Source organism: Papio anubis, unplaced genomic scaffold (genome assembly GCF_008728515.1).
Source record: "Papio anubis isolate 15944 unplaced genomic scaffold, Panubis1.0 scaffold598, whole genome shotgun sequence".
Lineage (NCBI taxonomy): Eukaryota > Metazoa > Chordata > Mammalia > Primates > Cercopithecidae > Papio > Papio anubis.
The window spans coordinates 1-22,224 of NW_022166195.1; the positions used below are offsets into that span (position 1 = coordinate 1).

Here is a 22,224-nt window from a genome sequence, read left to right on the forward strand (position 1 = left end):
GATACCTGGTTTCATTGGCAATCTTCCAGTATCTCTCTCGCAAAAGGAACGCTGCACTTTTTGGTTGTCTCTGCCGAGTGAAGACCCCCTTTTTATTCCCCAGCACTCTCGTCGGTGCTAAAAAAAAAAAAAAAAGACACAAAGCGATTCAGATGACTTCTGATGGGTCAAGTTAGAACCACACTGGAGCCAAGGTAGGCACTACATAGAAATGTCTTGTTTTTTTTTCTTTTGAGATGATCTCACTGTCCCCCAGGCTGGAATGCGGAGACACAATCATAGCTCCCTGTGGCCTCAACCTCCTGGGCTCAGTCGATCCTCTTGCCTCAGCCTCTCAAGCACCACCATGCCCGGCTAATTTTTTTTTTTTTTTTTTTTTAAGTAAAGACAAGGTCTCATTATGTTTCCCAGGCTGGTCTCAAACTACTGGGCTCAAGCAATCTGCCCTCCTCAGCCTCCCCAAAGTGCTGGGATTATAAGCACGAGCTACCATGTTCAGCCAAATGTCCTCTTATAGTTTCAGGATGCTTGCTGTGAAGTGACAATTTATGGGTTGAAATATTTAAATACCACTGCTCTGCTCAAACACCCGGGTTCCCTGGTGTGTTAATTCCTCATTTTCTACTCTGTTAGGGGAAATACCCAAAACAGTGGCTGAGTGTGGTGGCTCATGCCTGTAATCCCAGCGCTTTGGGAGGCTGAGGCAGGTGGATCACCTGAGGTCAGGAGGTCGAGACCAGCCTGTCCAACATGAGGAAACTCCATCTCTACTAAAAATACAAAAAACAGGCCAGGCGCATTGGCTCATGCCCATAATCCCAGCACTTTGGGAGGCCAAGGCAGGCAGATCACAAGGTCAGGAGTTCAAGACAAGCCTGGACAATATGGTGAAACCTGGTTTCTACTAAAAATACAAAAATTATCCGGGCATGGTGGTGGGCGCTTGTAGTCCCAGCTACTCAGGAGGTTGAGGCAGGAGAATTGCTTGAACCCAGGAGGCAGAGGTTGCAGTGAGCTGAGATTGTGACTGCACTCCAGCCTGGGCGACAGAGTGAGACTCCTTCCCCCCCCAAAAAAAAAAAACACCAAAAGTTTATCTTTTAATTGCAAAATAAGGTTTACATGCTGGGTACCCAGCTGTCTGGTAACTGGGTCGGCAGAGAGCTGGGGGTATCTGGGACAGTTACCCTTCAAAACACTTGGGCCTTTCTGAAGAGATAGCGCCGAGTGGGAGCCAGGGTCCTGACCAACCACAGGTGCCTATGTGGGACCTACTGGTGGAGCTCAAAGCCTTCTGGGGCCAACGTCCAGCATGGCAGCACCCACCACCGGTGGTCATTAGGCCTGAGCTGAGCCTGGAGGGGAGCACAGCTGGCATCGAGCTATCAGGACTGTGCTCTCAGGACACTCTCCGTCCCCGGTGAGAGCACCAGTAAATGGAAATGTTAAATGGAAAGGAGGCCTTCCCCACCAAAAGGTTCAAGACTGTTTCTTCCATGAGTGAACACAGGCACCGCCAAGTACTTTGTCAAATGCAGCCCTTACAACACCCACAAGGTGGCGGCATTATCCCCACTGGACAGGCTTATGATAAGCTTAGGCGACTTGCCCATCGTGATGCAGCTCATTTTATTCTTTTTAAGACCGAGTCTCAGCCCACCATGGTGGCTCATGCCTGTAATCCTACCACTTTGGGAGGCCGAGGCGGGCGGATCACCTGAGGTTGGGAGTTCAAGCACAGCCTGTCCAACATGGAGAAACCAAACCCCGTCTCTACTAAAAATACAAAATTAGCTGGGTGTGATGGCGCTTGTCTCTAATCCCAGTTAATCGGGAGGCTGAGGCAGAATTGCTTGAACCCGGGAGGTGGAGGTTGCAGTGAGCTGAGATAGCGCCACTGCACTCCAGCTTGGGAAACAAGAGCAAAACTACATCTCAAAAAAAAAAAAAAAAAAAAAAAGAAGTCTCACTCTATCATCCAAGCTGGAGTACAGGGTGTGATCTTAGCTCATTGCAACTTCCGTCTCCCAGATTCAATCGATTCTCATGCCTCAGTCTCCCAAGTGACTGGTACTACAGGCATGCGCCACCACGCCTGGTTAATTTTGTATTTTTAGTAGAGACAGGGTTTCTCCATATTGGCCAGGCTGGTCTCAAACTCCTGACTTCAGGTGATCTGCCCACCTCGGCCTCTCAAAGTGCTGGGATTACAGGCGTGAGCCACTGCATCCAGCCCGCAGACCATTTCTTATCACATAAAGCCTCACGCCTCTCCACAAAACTGCCATCACGGATGTCCCCAGAAACCATTTATTGCAGGTGCCACGCAGAGGAGAGCTTCCTGTTCTCCTTTTCCCTTTCCCTCTTCCTTCTCACCTCATCTTGTTCATTCATTCATCCCTTTTCCACTCTCACTTTTAAGCTTTAACCTTTCAAAGGCCTGTCTTCCCCTGTAAGTAATATAATTCCCACCATTACCATATCCTTCTCCAACCCACCAAACTGCCATCCTGAGTTTACAGTAAGTCCATAAACTAAGAAATGGGACACATTCATTGCGAACATGGCAGCCCCTCATCTGTCCCCATGTGAGAACACAGATCTTATTCTCTTTGAAGACCAATTTTGTTTTTTAAAGGCAGGTCTCGCTCTGTTGCCCAGGCTCTCGTGCAGTGGTGCAATCACAGCTCACTGCAGCCTCCAACTCCTGTGCTCAGGTGATTTGCCTGCCTCAGCTTCCCAAGCAGCTGGGACTACAGGCACACACCACCACGCCTAGCTAATTTGTTTTTGTAGAGATGGGGTCTTGCTATGCTGAACAGGCTGGTTTTGAACTCCTGGCCTCAAGCGATCCTCCCAGCTTGGCCTCCCAAAGTTTTGGGATTACAGGCATGAGCCACCATGCCCAGCCTGAAGACTTTTAAATGCTGCCTCATTCAAGATGCGTTGAAACTCACCTGTATTCACTTTTGAGGTGAGTAATGTACAACAGCCTGAAATACCTTAAGCTTCTCAGGCTTTGTACCCTACTATGGAATAATGAGTGTTTCCCAAAAGTAAATCCATAATGAGGTCCCGTTTTTCCTTCCTCCTTGGCTATGAAATAGACAAGAACAAGGCAAGCTAGCCATTTCCGTCTCACCATAGCTGACTCTCCTGTTTGCTTTTTGACCACATTTGGGAGGCGGGGGCCTGATTGCTTTCCTGCTTCCTAAGCACAACTTACTTTTCCTACGAAATTCTCAACGCAACCTACATGGATTAAACCAGCTTCCCCACTGTTTCCAATATTCTTACAATCGAAATGGCCAGCATTGGCAAGGCAACCTGAAAAAATAAGGACGGGTACCTTATCCCATGAGCCAAACTGCCACTTACACTGTTCAGTCATGAAATCGGCAAAATTCCAGATGAGCTCTCCAACCACGTACTTTCTGCGTTTTTGATCCAGAACCACATGGTACTGCTCTAGCAGACTCTTCTGGTACTCTTCAGTGAACATCAGAGGCGGGTCCTGGCATTCAAGGCAAAGAGAATAAGAGTCAGAACTGGCAGAATTGTAAAGTTAGATAAAAATAAAGATCCACTTGATGGTGACCAAAATATGTGTCCTCGCAGGGGGCTATAGTGACTGCAGGACTCACTGATGCTGGGGTAAAGACAGCCAGGGAATGATGTAACCCAGAATAAAAAAGGAGGTTTAAAGAAAAAGATAACCTTAATGAGCAACTGCTTTATTTATGAATGTAATTTGATACTCACTTTACATTACTTTTCTGCCTCTATCTGCTGGTACAATCTTAAAGCTAACCTACACTACCGGTAAAAATATGTCTTTGGGCCAGTTGCAGTGGTTCATACCTGTCATCCCAGCACTTTGGGAAGCTGAGGTAGGCGGACTGCTTGAGCCCAGGAGTTCAAGACCAGCCTGGGCAACACATCAAGACCCCATCTCTATGAAAAATACAAAAATTAGCCAAGCCTGGTGGCACACATCTGTGGTCCCAGCTACTTGGGAGGCTGAGGTGGGAGGACTGCTTGAGCCCTGGAGATCAAAGTGGCAGTGAGCTGTGTTCACACCACTGCACTCCAGCGTAGGTGACACAGTGAGACCTTGTCTCTAATATATATATGTATATTAATTAAATTAAATTAAACTAAACTAAACCGGGCTGGGCATGGTAGCTCAGGTCTCTAATCCCAGCACTTTTGGAGGTCGAGGCAGGAGGATCACTTGAGCCCGGAGTTCAAGACTAGTCTAGGCAACACAGTGAGACCCAGTCTCTACAAAAAGCCTAAATATTAGCCAGGCGTGGTGGCGCACGCCTGTGGTTCCAGGTACTTTGGGGGCTAAGGAGGGAGGATCGCTTGAGCTCAGGAGGGTGAGCAGTGAGCTGTGACTATGCCACTGCACTCCAGCCTGGGCAACAGAGTGAGGCTGTCTCAAAAACATTGTTTTTAATTAAACTAAATCAATTCAGTTATCCTAGTCATATATCAAGACTTCAATAGCCATGTGTAGCTAGTGTGTACCATTTCAGACAGTGCAAATGTAGAACATTTCCATCATTGCAAGAGTTTTTTGTTGTTGTTGTTGTTTTGAAACAAGGTCTCACTCTGTCACCCAGGTGGGAGTACAGTGGTGCAATCATGGCTGCCTCGACCTACTGGGCTCAATCTTCCCACCTCAGCCTCCCAAGTAGCTTGAACTACAAGCACTCACAACAATGCCCAACTAATTTTAAATTTTTTGTAGAGATGGGGTCTGTGTTACGCAGACTGGTCTCAAACTCCTGGGTTCAAGAGATCCTCTGACCTTGGCCTCCCAAAGTGCTAGCATTCCAGGTGCGAGCCACCAGGCCCAGCACTGCAGAGGTTCTATCAGCACTGATCTAGACCCTCTCAAGAGTTTCTTAAGAGTTTAGAGCTGGGACTTGGCATGGTGGCTCATGCCTATAATCCGAGCACTTTGGGAGGCCAAGGCGGGTGGATCACTTGAGGTCAGAAGTTCAAGACCAGCCTGACCAACATGGTGAAACCTCATCTCTACTGAAAATACAAAATTAGGTAGGCATGGTGGTGCATGCCTGTAATCCCAGCTACTCGGGAGGCTGAGGCACGAGGATCGCTTGAACCTAGGAGGTGGAGGTATGTGAGCCAAGATTGCACCACTGCACTCCAGCCTGGGTGACAACAGCTAAACTATGTCGGAAAAAAAAAAAAAATTCAGAGCTGTTTACCTTTTCAAAAAGGATGAGCATGGCATTCTATAAGCACGATAAATTTAAGGGTGCAAACAAAACAGCACAGTCCACTGTGGGTGGCTATTCTCTGTGTGTCAACGGGAGTCCCAGGAGCTGTGACAAACAAGTGTGAGCTGGCTGGGGAGGGTACGAGGGGCTGGACGCGGTTCAGGAATCCACATGAAAAAAAAACCTCACAAGACAAACCAACATATCTTTGGTGAGGAGGACAAAAAAATGAGATGGATTAAAAACATGGGGACAGGTCGGGCATGGTGGCTTATGCCTGGATTCCCAGTACTTTGGGAGTCCAAGGCAGGAGAATCACATGAGGCCAGGAGTTCCAGACCAGCCTGATAGCGAGAGTCCATCTTTACAAAAAAAATTAAAAATAGGCTGCCCATTGTGGTGATGCCTGTAGTCCCAGCTACTCAGGAGGCTGAGGCAGGGGAATCGCTTCAGCCCAGGAGTTCAAGGCTGTAGTGAGCTATGATGGCACCACTGCATCCCAGCCTGAGCAACACAACAAGACCCTGCAAAAAAAAAAAAAAAAGAAAAAAAAAAGGAAAAGGTTAACGCATTGGATCACGCCTATAATCCCAGCACTTTTGGAGGCCAAGGTGGGAAGATCAATTGAGTCCAGGAGTTCGAGACCAGCCTGGACAATATAGCAAGACCCTGTCTCTAAAACAATAAAGATGAAAAAAAGGATCCTTTAGTTGGTGATTGTGGTGCCAACATGGGAATTCCAGGTAGAAGAAACAGCTCAAGCAAGAGCGGGAGAGCAAACGAGGGCAGTGGAAACAGATCAGTGGCCGGGAGTGAGGGGAGAAGAGGATGAAAACCCAGGAGAGAGCAGAGGACACTGAGTGTCCTGACCAGGGTTTAGGGCTTTGTCCTGTGGGCCTGGGGGAGCCAATGACAGGACTCCCAAAATTGTCATCTGTGGCTGGCGCAGAGGCTCACACCTGTAATCTCAGCCCTTTGGGAGGCTGAGGCAGGAGATCACTTGAGCCCAGAAATCAAAACCAGCCTGGGCAACACAGCAAGACCCCGTCTCTACAAAAGTAAAAAAAATTAGCCAGGCATGTTGGCATGTGCCTATGGTCCCAGCTACTCAGGAGGCTGAGGTGGGAGGATCACTTGAGCCCAGGAGGTTAAGGCTGCAGTGAGCAGTGATTGCACCACCACACTCTAGCCTTAGTGACAGAGAGACCCAGTCTCAAAAACAAATACAAATCTGGATTTGCTAGAAAGACTACTTGGGCACAGGTGATAGGAGGCTGTCTGGAAACAAAGCCGGTAAGGAGGCCACCTCTGAGGACCAAGCAAAGGGGGCCGAGGCCTGGCTGCTGGCAGGAGAGAACGTGGGCAGGGCAGAGGGAGGAGAGCCCAAAGCTGAAGTGAGGGGAGCAGTGCAGTGGGCGCAGGGCAGGCCGGGGGAGGTGAGTGACATCTCTGCCTCGAGAGAACACACAAACAGAAAGCTCAACACCGCTTACCTGGTGAAACCCAACAATCGCTTCCGCTCCATACTCGCTCTGAATAATGGGCTTCTGATACGTCTTATACCAATTCTCAAACTGGGTGGCCAGCTGCTGCTGAATCAACTCCAGGTGCCCGTAGTCATGATACCAAGAGTAGTAGCTGTTCACACAGATCACGTCCACATATGGAGCCTAGGACCAGAGCGGGAGAGCCCGTTCAGCACCCAGAAGACAGCATGACTCAGCACTCACACACTGTGGGGGCTTCTCGGACAGAGAAGGTAAGAAGGGGATGTAATCCCAGCACTCTGTGACGCTGAGGCAGGAGGATGGCTTGAGGCCAGGGGTTCAAGACCAGCCTGGGCAACACAGCAAGACCCCAACTCTACAAAAAATAGCAGTGAAAAAATTAGCAGGGCATGGTGGCTCATGCCTGTAATCCCTGCACACTGGGAGGCCAAGGTGGGAGGATCGCTTGATCCCAGGAGTTCAAGACCAGCCTGGGCAATATCGCAAGACCCCCTTTCTACCAAAAAAAAAAAAAAACCAACCTAGAACGGGAAGAGCTGCCTCCTGGGGCTGAGAACATGCAAGTACACCAATTTAGATCCTGAAATTACCCTGCTCCATAGGCAGGAAACATGGTCACATAGTGGCCCAAAGGAGGCAGGCCTGTCACTCCACGTTGATGCTCACAACATGCGCAGCTGGGAAGGGCTGTGAGAGGCACAGCAGCTGCCAACGCACAGTCCTCAGCCAAAGCCCAGGGCCCCCGCCACTGGAACTGTGTCCTCTCCAGGCAGCACTCCCATCACCGGGCTTCCCCTCACCTTGCCCTGGAGAAGCGTTCCCACCCGAGGGGCCGATGAAGTCATTCTCACAGAAAATCTTTTTTTGTTTCATTTTGGGAGAGAGTCTCGCTCTGTCCCCCAGACTAGAATGTTAGTGGCGCGATCTCAGCTCACTGCAACCTCTGCCTCCCATGATCAGGTGCTTCTCGTGCCTCAGCCTCCCAAGTAGCTAGGATTACAGGTGCGCGCCACCATGCGTGGCTAATTTTTTTGTGTTTTTGGTAGAAACCGAGTTTCACCAGTTGGCTGGGCTGGTCTTGAACTCCTGACCTCAAGTGATCTGCCTGCCTCAGCCTCCCAAAGTGCCGCGATGATAGACGTAAGCCACCATGCTTGGCTGTCACAGAGAATCTTGAGACAGCTTTCACGAGGCAGCGCTGTGGGCTGTAGAGGACTTGCAAGAGTCCATCCTAGGAGCAGAGCAGGGAAGACCGAGTAGGACCACCCCCAGCTTCAGCAAAGCAGTGCTCACGGCTGAGCAGCAGAGGCTTCTGTGTCCAACTGGCTAGTTTCTAAACACACTTCTTTCTAGTAAAAATGCTGGCCAGGTGTGGTGGCTCACGCCTGTAATCCCAGCACTTTGGGAGGCAGAGGCGGGGCGGATCAAGAGGTCAGATAGAGACCATCCTGGCTAACATGGTGAAACCCCATCTCTACTATAAATACAAGAAAGTTAGCTGGGTGTGGTGGCGGGCACCTGCAGTCCCAGCTACTCGGGAGGCTGAGGCAGCAGAATGGCATGAGCCCTGGAGGCGGAGCTTGCAGTGAGCCGAGATCGCGCCACTGCACTCCAGCCTGGGCAAGAGAGCAAGACTCTGTCTCAAAAAAAAAAAAAAGGAATGAAAAAAACCCAGACTGGCAGCGCATAGTGCTTTCCAGCTGTTCCAATGAGCAGGTTTCAGGACGAGCCTAGGCAAAGGCAGGGAGAAGTGGGATGGGGACCCCCAGGCTCACCCCCTTGTCTGCTGCATAGTTGGAGTTGGTTACAAAGGTCACAGGCCGGGAGGGGTCCAAGGCTTTGGTGTGAGCGATCACCATCCTGTCCACAAAAGGCAGAAGACACAGTTTCTGTCAGTCCAGGAATGGCTCAGACACCCTCCCATCTTCTCTGTCCCATCTTCCCCCGCCAGAACACAACACGGGGCCGGGCATGGTGGCTCACACCCGTAATCCCAGCAGTTTGGGAGGCCGAGGCAGGTGGATCACCTGAGGTCAGGAGTTCAAGATCAGCCTGGCCAACATGGTGAAACCCCTTCTCTACTACAAATACAAAAATTAGCCGGGCATGGTGGCGCGCATCTGTAACCCCAGCTACTCGGGAGGCTGAAGCACAAGAATCACTGGAACCCGGGAGGTGGAGGTTGCAGTCAGCTGAGATCGAGCCACTGCACTCCAGCCTGGTCCACAGAGCAAGACCCTGTCTCAAAACAAACAAACAAAAGCAAAGGAAAAAGCATGGAGCTGCTGCTTTCTTCCCTAACTGGAGATGTATTTTAAGTAAGGGCACATGTTCCTCTAGTCCTAGACCGAGCTCTCTAACATCACTCTTTCTCCCCCCATCTCTGAATCCTATCCTCCCAGAGGAGTAGCCACCCTTCCAGGTACACAGAGCCGAGGCCACTGGGCTGAACACTGCTAAAAATGAGGTTGACTCCCTGAAACAGCTCTTGAACACAGGAGTGGATGGGTGCAGAATTGGGTGGGGTATTTATTAATGCTGCTATCAAGCAAACAGGGGCACTCCCTGGAAAGTAGGCATGGGGCTGGGTGCGAGGTGCTCAGCAGTGACTCAATCTAAGTCCACAGGTCCTGGGCAGTGGGAGTGGAGACGTATGCACAGAGAAATGGTGCAAGACCCGGGCACGGTGGCTCACGCCTAGAATCCCACCACTTTGGAGGCTTACTAGAGACCAGCATTTCAAGACCAGCCTGGGCAACATAGCAAGACCTGGTTTCTACAACAAATTTAAAAATTAGGGGTGGGCATGGTGGCTCACGCCTGTAATCCCTACACTTTGGAAGGCCGACGTCGGTGGATCATGAGGTCAAGAGTTTGAGACCAGCCTGGCCAACATGGTGAAATTCTACCTCTTACAAAAAAATACAAAAAAAACATAGCTGGGCATGGTGGCACACACCTGTAATCCCAGGTACTCATGAGGCTGAGGCAGAAAAATTGCTTGAACCCAGGAGGTAGAGGTTGCAGTGAGCCAAAATCATACCACTGCTCTCCAGCCTGGGCAACAGAGCAAGACTCCATCTTGGGAAAAATTTTTTTTTTAACTTAGCCTGGCATGGCACTGCACGTCTGTGGTCCCAGGTATTTGGGAGGCTGAGTGGGGAGGATCGCTTAAGCCCAGGAGGCCGAGGTGGCAAATGGTTTCCTGACCGCAACCACCGCACCCAGTCCAAACACATCCCGGACTCTGGAAAACAAACAATGAAAGAAATGTTTCAAAATGGAAGTGACAAGTGGCAGGAATTGGCCTGCCAGACAACAAAACATAACTTGGACCGAGAGTCAAGGACAGCCTCTCTAGAAGAAACGCACTTGTGAAGCAGTGCGGTGGTTACGCCTGTAATCTCAGTAGTTAGAGGCCTGGTGGCGGTGGACTACCTAGGTTGGGAAAGCCAAGATCGTAGCCTGACCAACATGGGAGAAACCCCCGCCTCTACTGAAAATGTTGGGGTTTCAATGGGCATGGTGGTGCATGCCTTTCGGTAATCCCAGTTACTCAGGAGGCTGAGGCGGGAGAATTGCTTGAACCCAGGAGGCAGAGGTTGCGGTGAGCCGAGATCACGCCATTGCACTCCAGCCTGGGTAACAAGAGCAAAACTCCATCTCAAAAAATAAATAAATAAATAAGAGGAAATGGCCTTTATACTGAGTAGAGTTAACCAGGAGGGATGAAGGGAAGAAAAACCCAACAGAGGGACCCGTCCGTGCTCAGAGCTCCCAGCACCCACCCAAGTCCTCCACAGTATAGACTTTTTTTTTCTTTGAGACAGGGTCTTGTTCTGTCACCCAGGCTGGAGTGCAGAGGCCTGATCTCGGCTCACTGCAACCTCCGTCTCCCAGGTTCAAGCGATTCTCCTGCCTCAGCCTCCCAAGTAGCTGGGATCACAGCCGCGCACCACCATGCCTGGCTAATTTTTGTATTTTTAGTAGAGACAGGGTTTCATCATGTTGGTCAGGCTGCTCTTGAACTCGTGACCTCGTGATCTGCCCGCCTCGGCCTCCCAAAGTGTTGGGATTACAGGCGTGAGCCATCACGCCCGGCCTTTTTTTTTTTTCTGAGAGACAAAATCTCACTCTGTAGCCCAGGCTGGAGTACAGTGACATCATCTCGGCTCACTGAAACCTCTGCTTCCCGGGTTCAAGCAATTCTCCTGCCTCAGCCTCCCAAGTAGCTGGGATTACAGGCGTCCACCTCCCCGCCCAGCTAATTTTTTTACTTTTAGTAGAGATGGGGTTTCAATATCTATTGGCCAGGCTGGTCTCCAACTTCTGGCCTCCGGTGATCCACCAACCTCGGCCTCCCAAAGTGCTGGGATTACAGGCATGAGCCACCACGCCCAGCCTAGACTGTTGTTGAAGCCTGTTTTCCTCCTTCCTCAGTTCATTTCTTCTTTTATGCCCTCCCCAATCATTGCTCTACCCATCTGAAGGCTGTGACTGGCACAGATCAGAACAGAACCCCCTACCTCAAGTTCCAAACCCACACTCTCCAACAGCCAGGCTCTCAGATGGGATGCTTCAAAGTCTTGGGACAGCCTGGCTGAACCTCTCCAGCCTGGGTGGCTCCCTCCAAATCCTGCCCCAGAAAACAGGCATCTCCTCTGGCCACCTCCCAAAGAAGCCTCTGTCTGGAAGCTCTCAAACACTCCGTCTCTAGAAGCCTGTACTTTCCTCCTTCAAGAACAAACTGTCCACCCAGTCCTGCTGAGCACACCCCTGTGGCCTGAGCTCTGAATTGTCCATGGCCCAGGCTGCGACAACTTCTCAGAGCCTTCTGCCTGCTGCAGACTTGGCTCAGCCCAAAGCACTGCATGAAATTGGGGTGTGCTATATGAGTCAAGAAGCATTTCTACCACCTCTGCTGCCTCTACCGCAAGTGAAAAACCTATTCTGAACGCTGAGTTAGAATTGCACGATTGCAAGGAAGAAAAGGGGGCCAGCAGTGGTTCACTCCTATAATCCCTGCACTTTGGGAAGCTGAGGCAGGAGGATCACCAGAGGCCAGGAGTTCCAGGCCAGCCTGGCAAACATGGTGAAACCCAGTCTCTACTAAAAATACAAAAATTAGCCGGGCACGGTGGCTCCCACCTGTAATCCCAGCACTTGGGAGACCGAGGTAAGTGGATCTCCTGAGGTCAGGAGTCCAAAACCAGCCCGGCCCAACACAGTGAAACCCCATCTCTACTGAAAAATGCAAAAGTTGGCCAGGTGCGGTGGCTCACGCCTGTAATCCCAGCACTTCGGGAGGTTGAGGCGGGTGGATCACGAGTTCAAGAGATCGAGACCATCCTGGCAAAAATGGTGAAACCCTGTCTCTACTAAAAATACAAATATTAGCAGGGTGTGTTGGTGTGTGCCTATAGGCCTAACTACTCAGGAGGCTGAGGCAGGAGAATCACTTGAACCTGGGAGGTGAAGGCTGCAGTGAGCCGAGATTGTGCCACTGCACTCCAGCCTGGCCACAGTGAGACTCCATCTCAAGGAAAAAAAAAAAAAAAGGAAAAGTTAGCTGGGCATGGTGGCCCGTGCCTGTAATCCCACCTACTCAGGAGGCTGAGGCTGGAGAATCGCTTGAACCAGGGAGGCGGAGGTCGCAGTGAGCTGAGATCATGCCCCTGCACTTCAGCCTGGGCAACAGAGGGAGACTGTATCCAAAAAAAAAAAGAAAAAAAAAAAGAAGAAAAAATTAGCTGGTCGCGATGACACACATCTATAATCCCAGCTACTTGGGAGGCTAAGGCGGGAGGATCACCTGAGCCTGGGAAGTCAAAGCTGCAGTGAGCCAACATTGAACCACTGCACTCCAACCTGGGCAACCAGACTGAGAACCTGTTTCAAAAAAAAAAAAAATATAACCAGGCCAGGCACAATGGCTCATGGGTGCCTGTAATCCTAGCTACTCGGGAGGCTAAGGCAGGAGAATCACTTGAACCCGAGAGGCAGAGGTTATAGTGAGCGGAGATCACCCCACCGCACTCTAGCCTAGGCAACACAGTGAGACTCCATCTCAAATTTAACAAGTGAAAAAAAAAAAAAAAGAAAAAAAAATTTGGGTGGGTATTTGGTCCCTGAATGTCCAGGTATAGACGGCCTTCCCATTGGGCTGGACGGGAGGCTAATCTCGAACAGCACACGTCCACCCCAGCCAGCCGCCTGCCAGGGTCTCCTCCCCAGTCTAGCCGAGGGCAGGCAGGGGGCACTCACTTCAAGTAGTAGCCGGCAGATTCTAGGTGGGACGCAGGCTCGTTGGCCACAGACCACATCACGACGGCGGGGTGGTTCTTGTCCCTGCGCACCACTTCCTCCATCACCCGCATGTGGTTCTGCAGGGACACGTTGTTGAAGAACTGCCTGCAGGCCAGGAGGGAAGGGAGAGAGGGTCATGGTGCAGCCCACGGGCTGGGCAGGCGGAGCAGGTGCACAGCGGGGACTCACGGCAGTGCCAGGCCCACGCCAGGACACTCATCGATGACCACAATCCCATAGCGGTCACACATCTGCAGCACTTCCTCGGCGTAGGGGTAGTGGCTGGTGCGGAAGGCATTGGCACCAAGCCAGCGAAGCAGGTTGAAGTCCTTCACCAGCAGCGGCCAGTCGAAGCCCTTCCCTCGGATCTACGGGACAGCAGAGCCGTGTGACCCCTGTCCCTGTCGAAGCTGCACTTCCTCTGAGAGCCAGGACCCTGGAGAGCCACCCCACGAGTCCCCTCTCCATTTGGAGCCATTTGCCTCATTGCCCTGAGCTGCCCTTAACTGCAGGACACAGGGAAGGTGAAAGTGGAGGGTGACCAGAAGCAGCCCCAAGGATCCAGGAGCCCCAACGCACGTCCGCATCCTCATGCTTGTTGACACCGTGGAAATAGAAAGGTTTCCCATTGATGAGGAACTGGCTTTCGGTGACAGCCACAGTGCGGATCCCCACAGGGAGTGTGTAGAAGTCAGACACAGGCCCCGGCGACATCTGTGCAGTCAGTCGCACCTACAACAACCAAAGCACCAGGTGTGAGCACCCCAACAGCCTAAGCCCTCTGCCAGGAAGGCCCCTCGTGCACCCCAGCAGCCGCCTCTGGGCCTGTAAGCAGAGATGCAGCAATCAGAGGCTCTGCTCTCCCCTGGCTGAACCTGGGACCTGCCCTTCAAAACGGGGTCTTCCCCTTGACCAGACAAGGAGGCTCATGCCTGGAGTTCTCACATTTTGGGAGGCTAAGGCAGAAGGATCACTGGAGTCCAGGAGTTCAAGACCAGCCTGGCAACAGCCTGAGACCTCATCTCTATAAAAAAAAAACTTTTTTGAGACAGTCTCACTCTGTCCCCCAGGCTGGAGTGCAGTGGTGTGATCTCAGCTCACTGCAACCTCTGCCCCCTGAGTTCAAGCAATTCTCCTGCCTCAGCCTCCCGAGTAGCTGGAATTACAGGTGTGCACCACCATGCCCAGCAAATTGTCATATTTTTAGTAGAGATAGGGTTTCACCATATTGGCCAGGCTGGTCTCAAACTCCTGGCCTCAGGCCATCCACCCACCTCAGCCTCCCAAAATGGTGGGATTGCAGGCATGAGCCACTGTGCCCAGCTTACAATTTTTTTTTCTTTAATTAGCCAGGCATGGCGGCATGTGCCTGTAGTCCCAGCTACTCAGGAGGCCAAGGTAGGAGGATTGCTGCAGGCTGAGAGCTCAAGGCTGCAGTGAGCTGTGATCAGGCCACTGCACTCCAGCCGGGGTGACAGAGTGAGACCATCTCAAAAACAAAACAAAACAAAACAAAAAAAACTGGGCCTCCCACCAAGGGTGAGAAACATCAGAAAGCTCAGAGGACCACGCTGCCCGTTCACCTGTCCTGGGCTCCTGCTGAAGCCAAGGTCACCAGATGTGGGCAAAAGACCTCCCTTGGGCAAGCCCCAAACCACCATTACCTCCAACGAGTACAGATAGGCGGGGCGTTTGTGCATCAGGTATGGCCACCAGAGCCTGGCACCCGGCACCTTCAGTTGGCCCTGGGTTCCTGTCCCGTTCGCCACGAGTTTGTTTTCTGCATCCAGAAGACGCACTTCCAACTCGAACAGGTTACTGCCCTTGACAGAGATCTGGTAATTCACCAGCCCTGCGAGAAACGAGAGAGAGCAGGGCTGAGGGAGGGACACGACCTGAGTGGCACAAACGGGAGTGCCCTGCAGCCACCGCTGCCAGGCAGCCATTTGCTTCTGTTGCTTTTTTTAAAGTTAATTTTTTAATTATTTTTTTGAGATGGAGTCTCACTCTGTCCCCTGGGCTGGAAGCTTACTGCAACCTCCACCTTTGGGGTTCAGGTGATTCTCCTGCCTCAGCCTCCCAAGTACCTAGGATTATAGGCTTATATCACCATGCTTGGTGAATTTTTGTATCTTTAGTAGAGATGGGGTTTTGCCATACTGGCCAGGCTGCTCTAGAACCCCTGACCTTAGGTGATCCACCCACCTTGGCCTCCCGAAGTGCTGGGATTACAGGTGTGAGCCACCGCACCCAATGCTTTTTTTAATTTAAAAAAAGATTTTTTCGGCCAGGCACAGTGGTCAGACCTGTAATCCCAACACTTGAGGAGGCTGAGGTGGGAGGATTGCTTGAGCCCAGGAGTTCAAGACCAGCCTGGGTAACACAGGGAAACCACTTCTTCCCTAAAAACACAAACAATCAGCCGGGCGTGCTGGTGCGTGCTTGCAGCCCCAGCAGCCCCAGCTACTTGGGAGGCTGAAGTGGGAGGACTGCTTGAGCTAGGAGTTCGGGGCTGCAGTGAGCTATGATCTTGAGGCAGGGTAGGTAGTCAAGAAGTGACTGTGCCCTTTGGACATGCCAGCCACGGCGTTGAGACACGTGACACGCATGTACAGCTACTGCGCATGTGCAGCACCCAGAGGACAGCCCAGAACGTGCTTACAGTAACACCTCTTCCCAGCTCCTTAGGAATTCATCATGGAAGACTCCCAGAAAGGGAGTTTCCCCAGTAATAATCGGCGCTGTCTCATCCTTACGAGCAGCCTGTCCTGAATTCTGTGTCTCAGGGTGAACCGTGTATTTTGCACTTCATTATTTTTTTTGAGTTGGGGTGTCGCTCTGTCAGCCAGGCTGGAGTGCAGTGTTGCAATCTCAGCTCACTGCAACCTCCATCTCCCAGGTTGAAGCAACTCTCCCATCTCAACCTCCTGAGTAGTTGGGATTGCAGGCTCACACCACAATGCCCAGCTAACGTTGGCTAGGCTGGTTTGAACTTCTGAGCTCAAGTGATCCACCCGCCTCGGCCTCCAAAAGTGCTGGTATTATAGGCATGAACCACTGCACCCAGGCTATTCTAAACTTTACTTTCAAAATACTTTTCCTGGGCAATAAATTGCTCTATGTTGCATTGCGTTTGCTGTGTGATTCTTTTTTCAATTCTTTTTTATTCATTTATTTTATTTTTTCTCAGACAGGGTCTCACTATGTTGCCCAGGCTGGTCTGAAACTTTTCAGTTTAAGCGATCCACCCACCTTGGATTCCCAAAGTGCTGGGATGACAAGCATTAGCCACCACACCCAGCCTAAATTTTTTTTTCTTTTTTTTTTTTTTTTTGAGACGGAGTCTTGCTCTGTCGCTCAGGCTGGAGTGCAGTGGCGCAATCTCGGCTCACTGCAAGCTCCCCCTCCCAGGTTCAAGCCATTTTCCTGCCTCAGCCTCCAGAGTAGCTGGGACTACAGGCACCCGCCACCACACCCAGCTAATTTTTTTTGTATTTTTAGTAGAGACAGGGTTTCACTGTGTTAGCCAGGATGGTCTCGATCTCCTGACCTCATGATCCGCCCGCCTCGGCCTCCCAAAGTGCTGGGATTACAGGCGTGAGCCACCGCGCACGGCACCTAAATTCTTTTAAACTTAGAACTGCAGGCTTATGACAGCTGTCAATAATCTTGCCACTACACTCCAGCCTGGGCGACAGTGCAAGGCCTCATAGCAGGAAAAGAAAAAGATAAGTTTTTTTTTAATTTATTTTTTTGACATGGAGTCTCTGTCACCCAGGCTGGAGTGCAGTGATGTGATCTTGGCTCACTGCGAGCTCCGCCTCCTGGGTTCACGCCATTCTCCAGCCTCAGCCTCCCGAGTAGCTGGGACTACAGGCGCCCACCACCACGCCCGGCTAATTTTTTGTATTTTTAGTAGAGACGGAGTTTCACTGTGTTAGCCAGGATGGTCTTGAGCTCCTGATCTCGTGATCCGACTGCCTTGGCCTCCCAAAGTGTTGGGATTACAGGCGTGAGCCATGGCACCCGACCTGAAAAATGTACATTTTAAAAAAGAAAAAAACTTAAAACAAAAATTTTTCATAAATACAGGATATCCCAGTGGCTCATGCCTGTAATCCCAGCATTTTGGGAGACTGAGGTGGGTGGATCCCGAAGTCAGGAGTTGAACCAGCCTGGCCAACATGCTGAAACCCCATCTCTACTAAAAATACAAAAATTAGCTGGGCATGGTGACATATGCCTGTAATCCCAGCTGTTCAGGAGACTGAGGCAGGAGAATCGCTTGAACCTGGGAGGCGGAGGTTACAGTGAGCCAAGACCATACCACTGCACTCCAGCCTGGACAACAGACAGAGACTCCATCTCAAAACAAAAAAAAAACAAAAAAAAAAACAAAAAAAAAACAGGGTATCCCCCAGCTGGGCGCAGTGGCTCACGCCTGTAACCTTTGCATTTTGGCAGGCCGAGGAGGGTGGATCACCTTAGGTTAGGAGTTCAAGACCAGTCAGACCAACATAGTGAAACCCCATCTCTACTAAAAAAAATACAAAAATTAGCCGGGTGTAGTGGCAGGTGCCTGTAATCCCAGCTACTTGGGAGGCTGAGGCAGGAGAATTGCTTGAACCCAGGAGGCAGAGATTGCAGTGAGCCGAGATCACACCACTGCCCTCCAGCCTGGTGACAGAGCAAGCCTCCATCTCAAAAAAAAAAAAAAAGAAAAAAGAAAAAAAAGAAAGACAGGGTCTCCCTCTGTTGCCCAGATCAGAACGCAGTGGCACAGTCATAGCTCACTGCACCCTTGACCGCCCAGGCTGAAGTGATTCTCCTGCCTCAGCAGCTGGGACTACTGGCATGCATCACCATGCCTGGCTAATTTTTTAATTTTTTGTGGTGATGGCCTTGCTGCGTTGCCCAGGCTGGTCTTGAACTACTGGCCTCAAGAGATCCTCCTACCAGGGCCTTCTTGCAAAGTGCTGGATGACAGGTATGAGCCATCGTGCCTGGCCCCCCGAAGCTGCCTGTTCCTTGAGCATGACCTGTAGCAAGGGGAGCTGGAGTGAGAGCAGCACAGTGGCGAAGGGACACGACTGCCACCCTGAGCTGTGTGACGTTAGGCCAGACCCCTCTTCTCCAAGGGAGGTCAACCACACGGGTGATTTCGGGAGCCCGTGCCCACTCAGACAGCCTGGAATTTAGCTTTGTAGGTGGATGGGAACCTGTGAGGGTTTAGAGATGCTGGGAGCACCTTTTTCCTGGGAGAGCTTTCCAAACAGGGAACAAACAGAGCCACCCTGGGCCCCGCTGAGGGAGGATCCTACCAAAAGCCCTCACCACTGTCGTGCTCCACGCCGGTGGTGACAGTGATGTCATCGATGTAGGCGGTGGGTGTCGTGTACAGAAGCACAGACCGCTGCAGTCCCGCGTAGTTGAAGAAGTCAAAGTATATGTTCTGGACAAAGTAACCCTTGGGATAGCTAGAGTGGGAGGACTGTGGTTCGCTGGGCCCTTACCCTGGGTCCCTTGACCTCAGCTCACATGCCTTCCCAGCCTCCCCAGATCCAGGGCCTCCACTCTGCAAAGGCCACCCTGTCCCTAGCAGGAAGACCATGGAGTGGGGCGGGAAGGTGGTGCGTGCAATGGAAGCAGGATGGTACCCACTTGGAGGTGTCGTTCTTGTATTGGATGGTCCCTGGTGGCAGGGTGGTGGGGGTGAGCGTGTTGTTGATGGCGATAGTGATGCGGAGCTGGGAGGACAGGGGCCCCACCTGAACCAGGTTGCTGATGTCGGCTTCAAAGGGCAGGTAGCCCCCCTCATGCTCTAGCGTGTCGACCCCATTCACCCACTGCAGACACAGGAGACATGGGCAGGGGGTGGCAGGTCAGGGCATGAGGAGGTGCCCAGCTGTCGGGCACTCCCTCACATATCCAACAGTATGGGGCTCTGGGGCCTGCCCGCTAGAAGGGAAGAATGGCATCCCAATGGGGTAGATCAGGCCACCTATTCCCCTACACAGGGCACAGCACCCAAGGCAGGGCAGGGCCCCCCACCATCCCACCCCGGCAGACAGGCTGTGGGTGGCAGCTGGGGGTCCCATGCTGGTCAGCAGCCGTGCCCACCCACCCTGCCTGCTCCTGACCGCACTGACCACGATGGCATAGGCGTGGGCACTGCCAATCCTCAGCACCACTCTTGTGCTCAGGTCCTGGGTCCATCGCTCCGGCAGGATCACCTCCCGTTCATACCACACCCAGCCAACAAAATGCCGCAGACGCCAGTCCTGGCTGATGTCGTTGAAGCTGGAGGGAACCGGCATGTCCAGGGTGGGGCCTGACTGTGGAGAGAAAGGCCAGGCTCAGCTCCTAGGCCCCCAAAGGGATCCGGGACCAGTGTGCTGCACAGCTGTGTCCCAGGCTTAGTGCAAAAGCCCTGACACATTGTGAGGACTCTTGGCGGAACAGACAGATAACTTGCTGATAACAGGTCAATTGCCAGGGCGGTTCGTGCACCTGGGCCAGGGGAGCCAGGAGTTCCTCCTCAGAGTAGATGGGGCCCAATAGCTCCCAAGACAGGAGCGAGCCCAGGGCCACATCCCAGCCAGAGGCAAGAAGGTTCAGACCCACGACTAAGGCAGATGGCCCATTGCATGTCACAGGGAGGAAGGCTGGTTGGGGGGATGTGGGGAGCTTTGCTTAGGACACTGTGAGTGGGGCCCACACTGGCACCCAGCCCCCTCCTCTCTCCCTCCTGTACTGAATGATGCAAAGTCAGAAAAAGAGGATGTAGACCAGGCAAAAGCGGCCCAGACCTCACCCGGTTCCACTTCTCTGCTGACCACATCCGAGTCAGGAGGGGAACACGGGTGGCGTCCTTGGCCTGATGTCACGTCCTGTCCTCTATCTGAACCTTAAAAACCAGAAAGCTGACCTCAGGACGTCTAAACTGTCCCCTCCTCCCAATCCCCGGGCCCAGCTCTGTGCAGTGCATGCTGCTGTGCCAGGGGAGTGTGTGGGTGGTTCATGCCTGTAATCAGCACTTTGGGAGGTCAACGTGGGAAGATGGCTTGAGGCCAGGAGTTCGAGACCATCCTGGGTAACTAGTGAGACCCTATATCTTTAAAAAAAAAAAAAAAAAAAAAAAGTCTCACTGTGTCGCCCAGGCTGGAGTGCAGTGGCATGATCTCAGCTCACTGCAACCTCTACCTCCTGGGTTCAAGCAATTCTCCTGACTCAGCCTCCCAAGTACCAGGGATTACAGGCGTGAACCACCACACTTGGTTAATTTTTATATTTTTAGTAGAGACGAAGTTTCACCATGTTATGTTGGCCAGCCTGGTCTCAAACTCCTGGCCTCAGGTGATTCGCCCGCCTCCGCCTCCCAAAGTGCTGGGATTACAGGTGTGAGCCACTGAGCCCGGGTAAGATTTTTTGTTTTGTTTTGTTTTGTTTTGCTTTTTAGCCAGGCGTGGTGGCCCCAGCTAAACTGCGGGACGGGAGAATCCAGTGAGCTCAGAAGTTAGGATGGCGCCACTCTCCTCCATCCTGGGAGACAGGTGCAAACCCAGTCTCAAAAAACTTTTTTTTAAATAAAAAATAAATATTAAAAGGAAGGACACTGCACGGGCTCAGCCTTCGCCTCAGGAAGGGGTTCGGCAGGAGTCTTTTCTCCTCCTCCTGCCTCCTCCACCCCGGCCCTCCAGAGTGCCCCAGTTCCCCCGTCCCCCAACCCCGCGCCCCCTAAGCCCGTTGACCTTTAACCTCCTGCGGGCTCCCAGCTCCGGGAAGCCCAGGGGAAGGAGCCTGCAGGGACCCGGGATCCCCTACTCCCACCGCCGGGCTTCCAGACGCCTCCCGGCCCTGCCCCGAGATCGCACCTCCCGCAGCGGCCGCCGGTACCACTGCTCCTCAAAGCCCCGGCGTCGGTTGTCGGAGAAGTCGGCGCGGAAGCTCCAAAGGCCGTCCAGCTCCTTGCGCTCCCGCGACGGGCTCTCCCGGGGGTACAGCATCCCGCCCTGCAGCGCCAGCGCGCAGCCCCACAACAGCGGCCCAAGCACCGCCCAGGCCACCGCCAAGCCCCGGGCCATGCTTTCCGCTCGCCTACTCCCCCGCTCCCCTCTCCGTCACTGTCTGCTGGGCTAAGAAAAGCGCGGGAGGTGCCCGTAGGGCGGCTCGCGTGACGCGCCGGTGGCGTGACGCGCCTGAAGCCGTCCGCGCCATCTTGGTTCAGGACGAGTGCCAGGCCTGGAGGGGCGGGGCGGGGCGGGTCCGGGAGCTGCCCAGTGGGGCCTGTGGCTGGAACCCCAGGCTAGGCCTTTGGGGAAACGGGACCCTCACCCTCAGCCCCAGCCAAGAAGGGCGAGGTCTGCTCCCCACCCCGGCCCAGGCTGGACGATCTAGGGTCGCAGGCCAGAACAGAACCCCTGAGATCGGTGGGATCCCCCTGTTTCGTCAAGGAGCACCTCCACTTGCTTTCCCCAGCAGGAATTTGAGCTGGCCCCATGGGAGCTTCTTCCATGCCTGTGTGATGCAGCCTCTTGCAGGGATGCCCGTCCTTGGGATGCGGCCATAGCCTTGACCCTGGGATTCTGGAGCCCGGACCTTAACCCAGGGGCCAAGAGCTCCCTCTTGGTGTTGCAGGCACATAAAGATGCAGGGAAAGAGGCCAGGTGCAGTAATCCCTGCACTTTGGGAACCCGAGGTGGGGGGCGGGGGGGAGGGGTCGGATCACTTGGGGCCAGGAGTTCGAGACCAGCCTGGCCAACAGACAGTGAAACCCCGTCCCTATTTTGTAAAAATTAAAAATAAATAAATAAAAATAAAAATAAAAATTAGCGGGGCGTGATGACGCGCACCTGTAATCCCAGCTACTCGGAAAGTCGAGGTAGGAGAATCGCTTGAACCCGGGAAGCAAAGGCTGCAGTGAGCCAAGATCACACCACTGCACTCCAGCCTGGGCAACGGAGCAAGACTCTGTCTCCAAAAAAAAAAAAAAAAAAAATTGCAGGGAAAGGGTGCCCTGCAGGACCCCACTTTACTCCAGTAGGGAAGGCACCGTGTGGGAGAGGTAGAGGAGGAGATCTGGAGACAGCAAAGGAGACATAGGTTTATGGAGGGTACTTTCATACAGGGACGGTTCAGTGGTCATTGCTGGACATGAG

At 52.5% G+C, this 22,224-nt stretch overlaps 1 protein-coding gene across 2 annotated transcripts; it reads right to left on the reverse strand.

Annotated features, from left to right (window-relative positions):
- Nucleotides 1-63: 63 nt before the first annotated feature.
- LOC101007395 (beta-glucuronidase-like) lies at nucleotides 64-21,291 on the reverse strand. Of its 2 annotated transcripts, none has more exons than XM_031662387.1 (11): nucleotides 20,941-21,291; nucleotides 19,216-19,401; nucleotides 18,728-18,912; nucleotides 18,401-18,543; nucleotides 14,731-14,918; nucleotides 13,646-13,798; nucleotides 13,025-13,171; nucleotides 8,536-8,620; nucleotides 6,746-6,922; nucleotides 3,379-3,514; nucleotides 64-117 (listed from the first exon to the last, which is right to left on the reverse strand). In XM_031662387.1, exons 1-9 carry the CDS (start codon nucleotides 21,148-21,150, stop codon nucleotides 6,870-6,872), a joined length of 1,350 nt encoding a protein of 449 aa, XP_031518247.1. In that variant the 5' UTR covers nucleotides 21,151-21,291; the 3' UTR covers nucleotides 64-117; nucleotides 3,379-3,514; nucleotides 6,746-6,869. The 2 variants fall into 2 exon arrangements, with proteins under 2 accessions (XP_031518247.1, XP_031518246.1); XM_031662386.1 differs by lacking the exon at nucleotides 8,536-8,620 and adding an exon at nucleotides 13,256-13,434.
- Nucleotides 21,292-22,224: the final 933 nt, after the last annotated feature.

Excerpts from the sequence above, each read along its gene's own strand:
- LOC101007395 (XM_031662386.1), bottom strand. The coding sequence starts at position 21,150 with ATGGCCCGGGGCTTGGCGGTGGCCTGGGCGGTGCTTGGGCCGCTGTTG. Across the intron at positions 19,402-20,940 it reads ACCGGCGGCCGCTGCGGGAG|TCAGGCCCCACCCTGGACAT; the intron begins GTGCGATCTCGG and ends TTCTCTCCACAG. Across the intron at positions 13,799-14,730 it reads CCTATCTGTACTCGTTGGAG|GTGCGACTGACTGCACAGAT; the intron begins GTAATGGTGGTT and ends TGGTTGTTGTAG.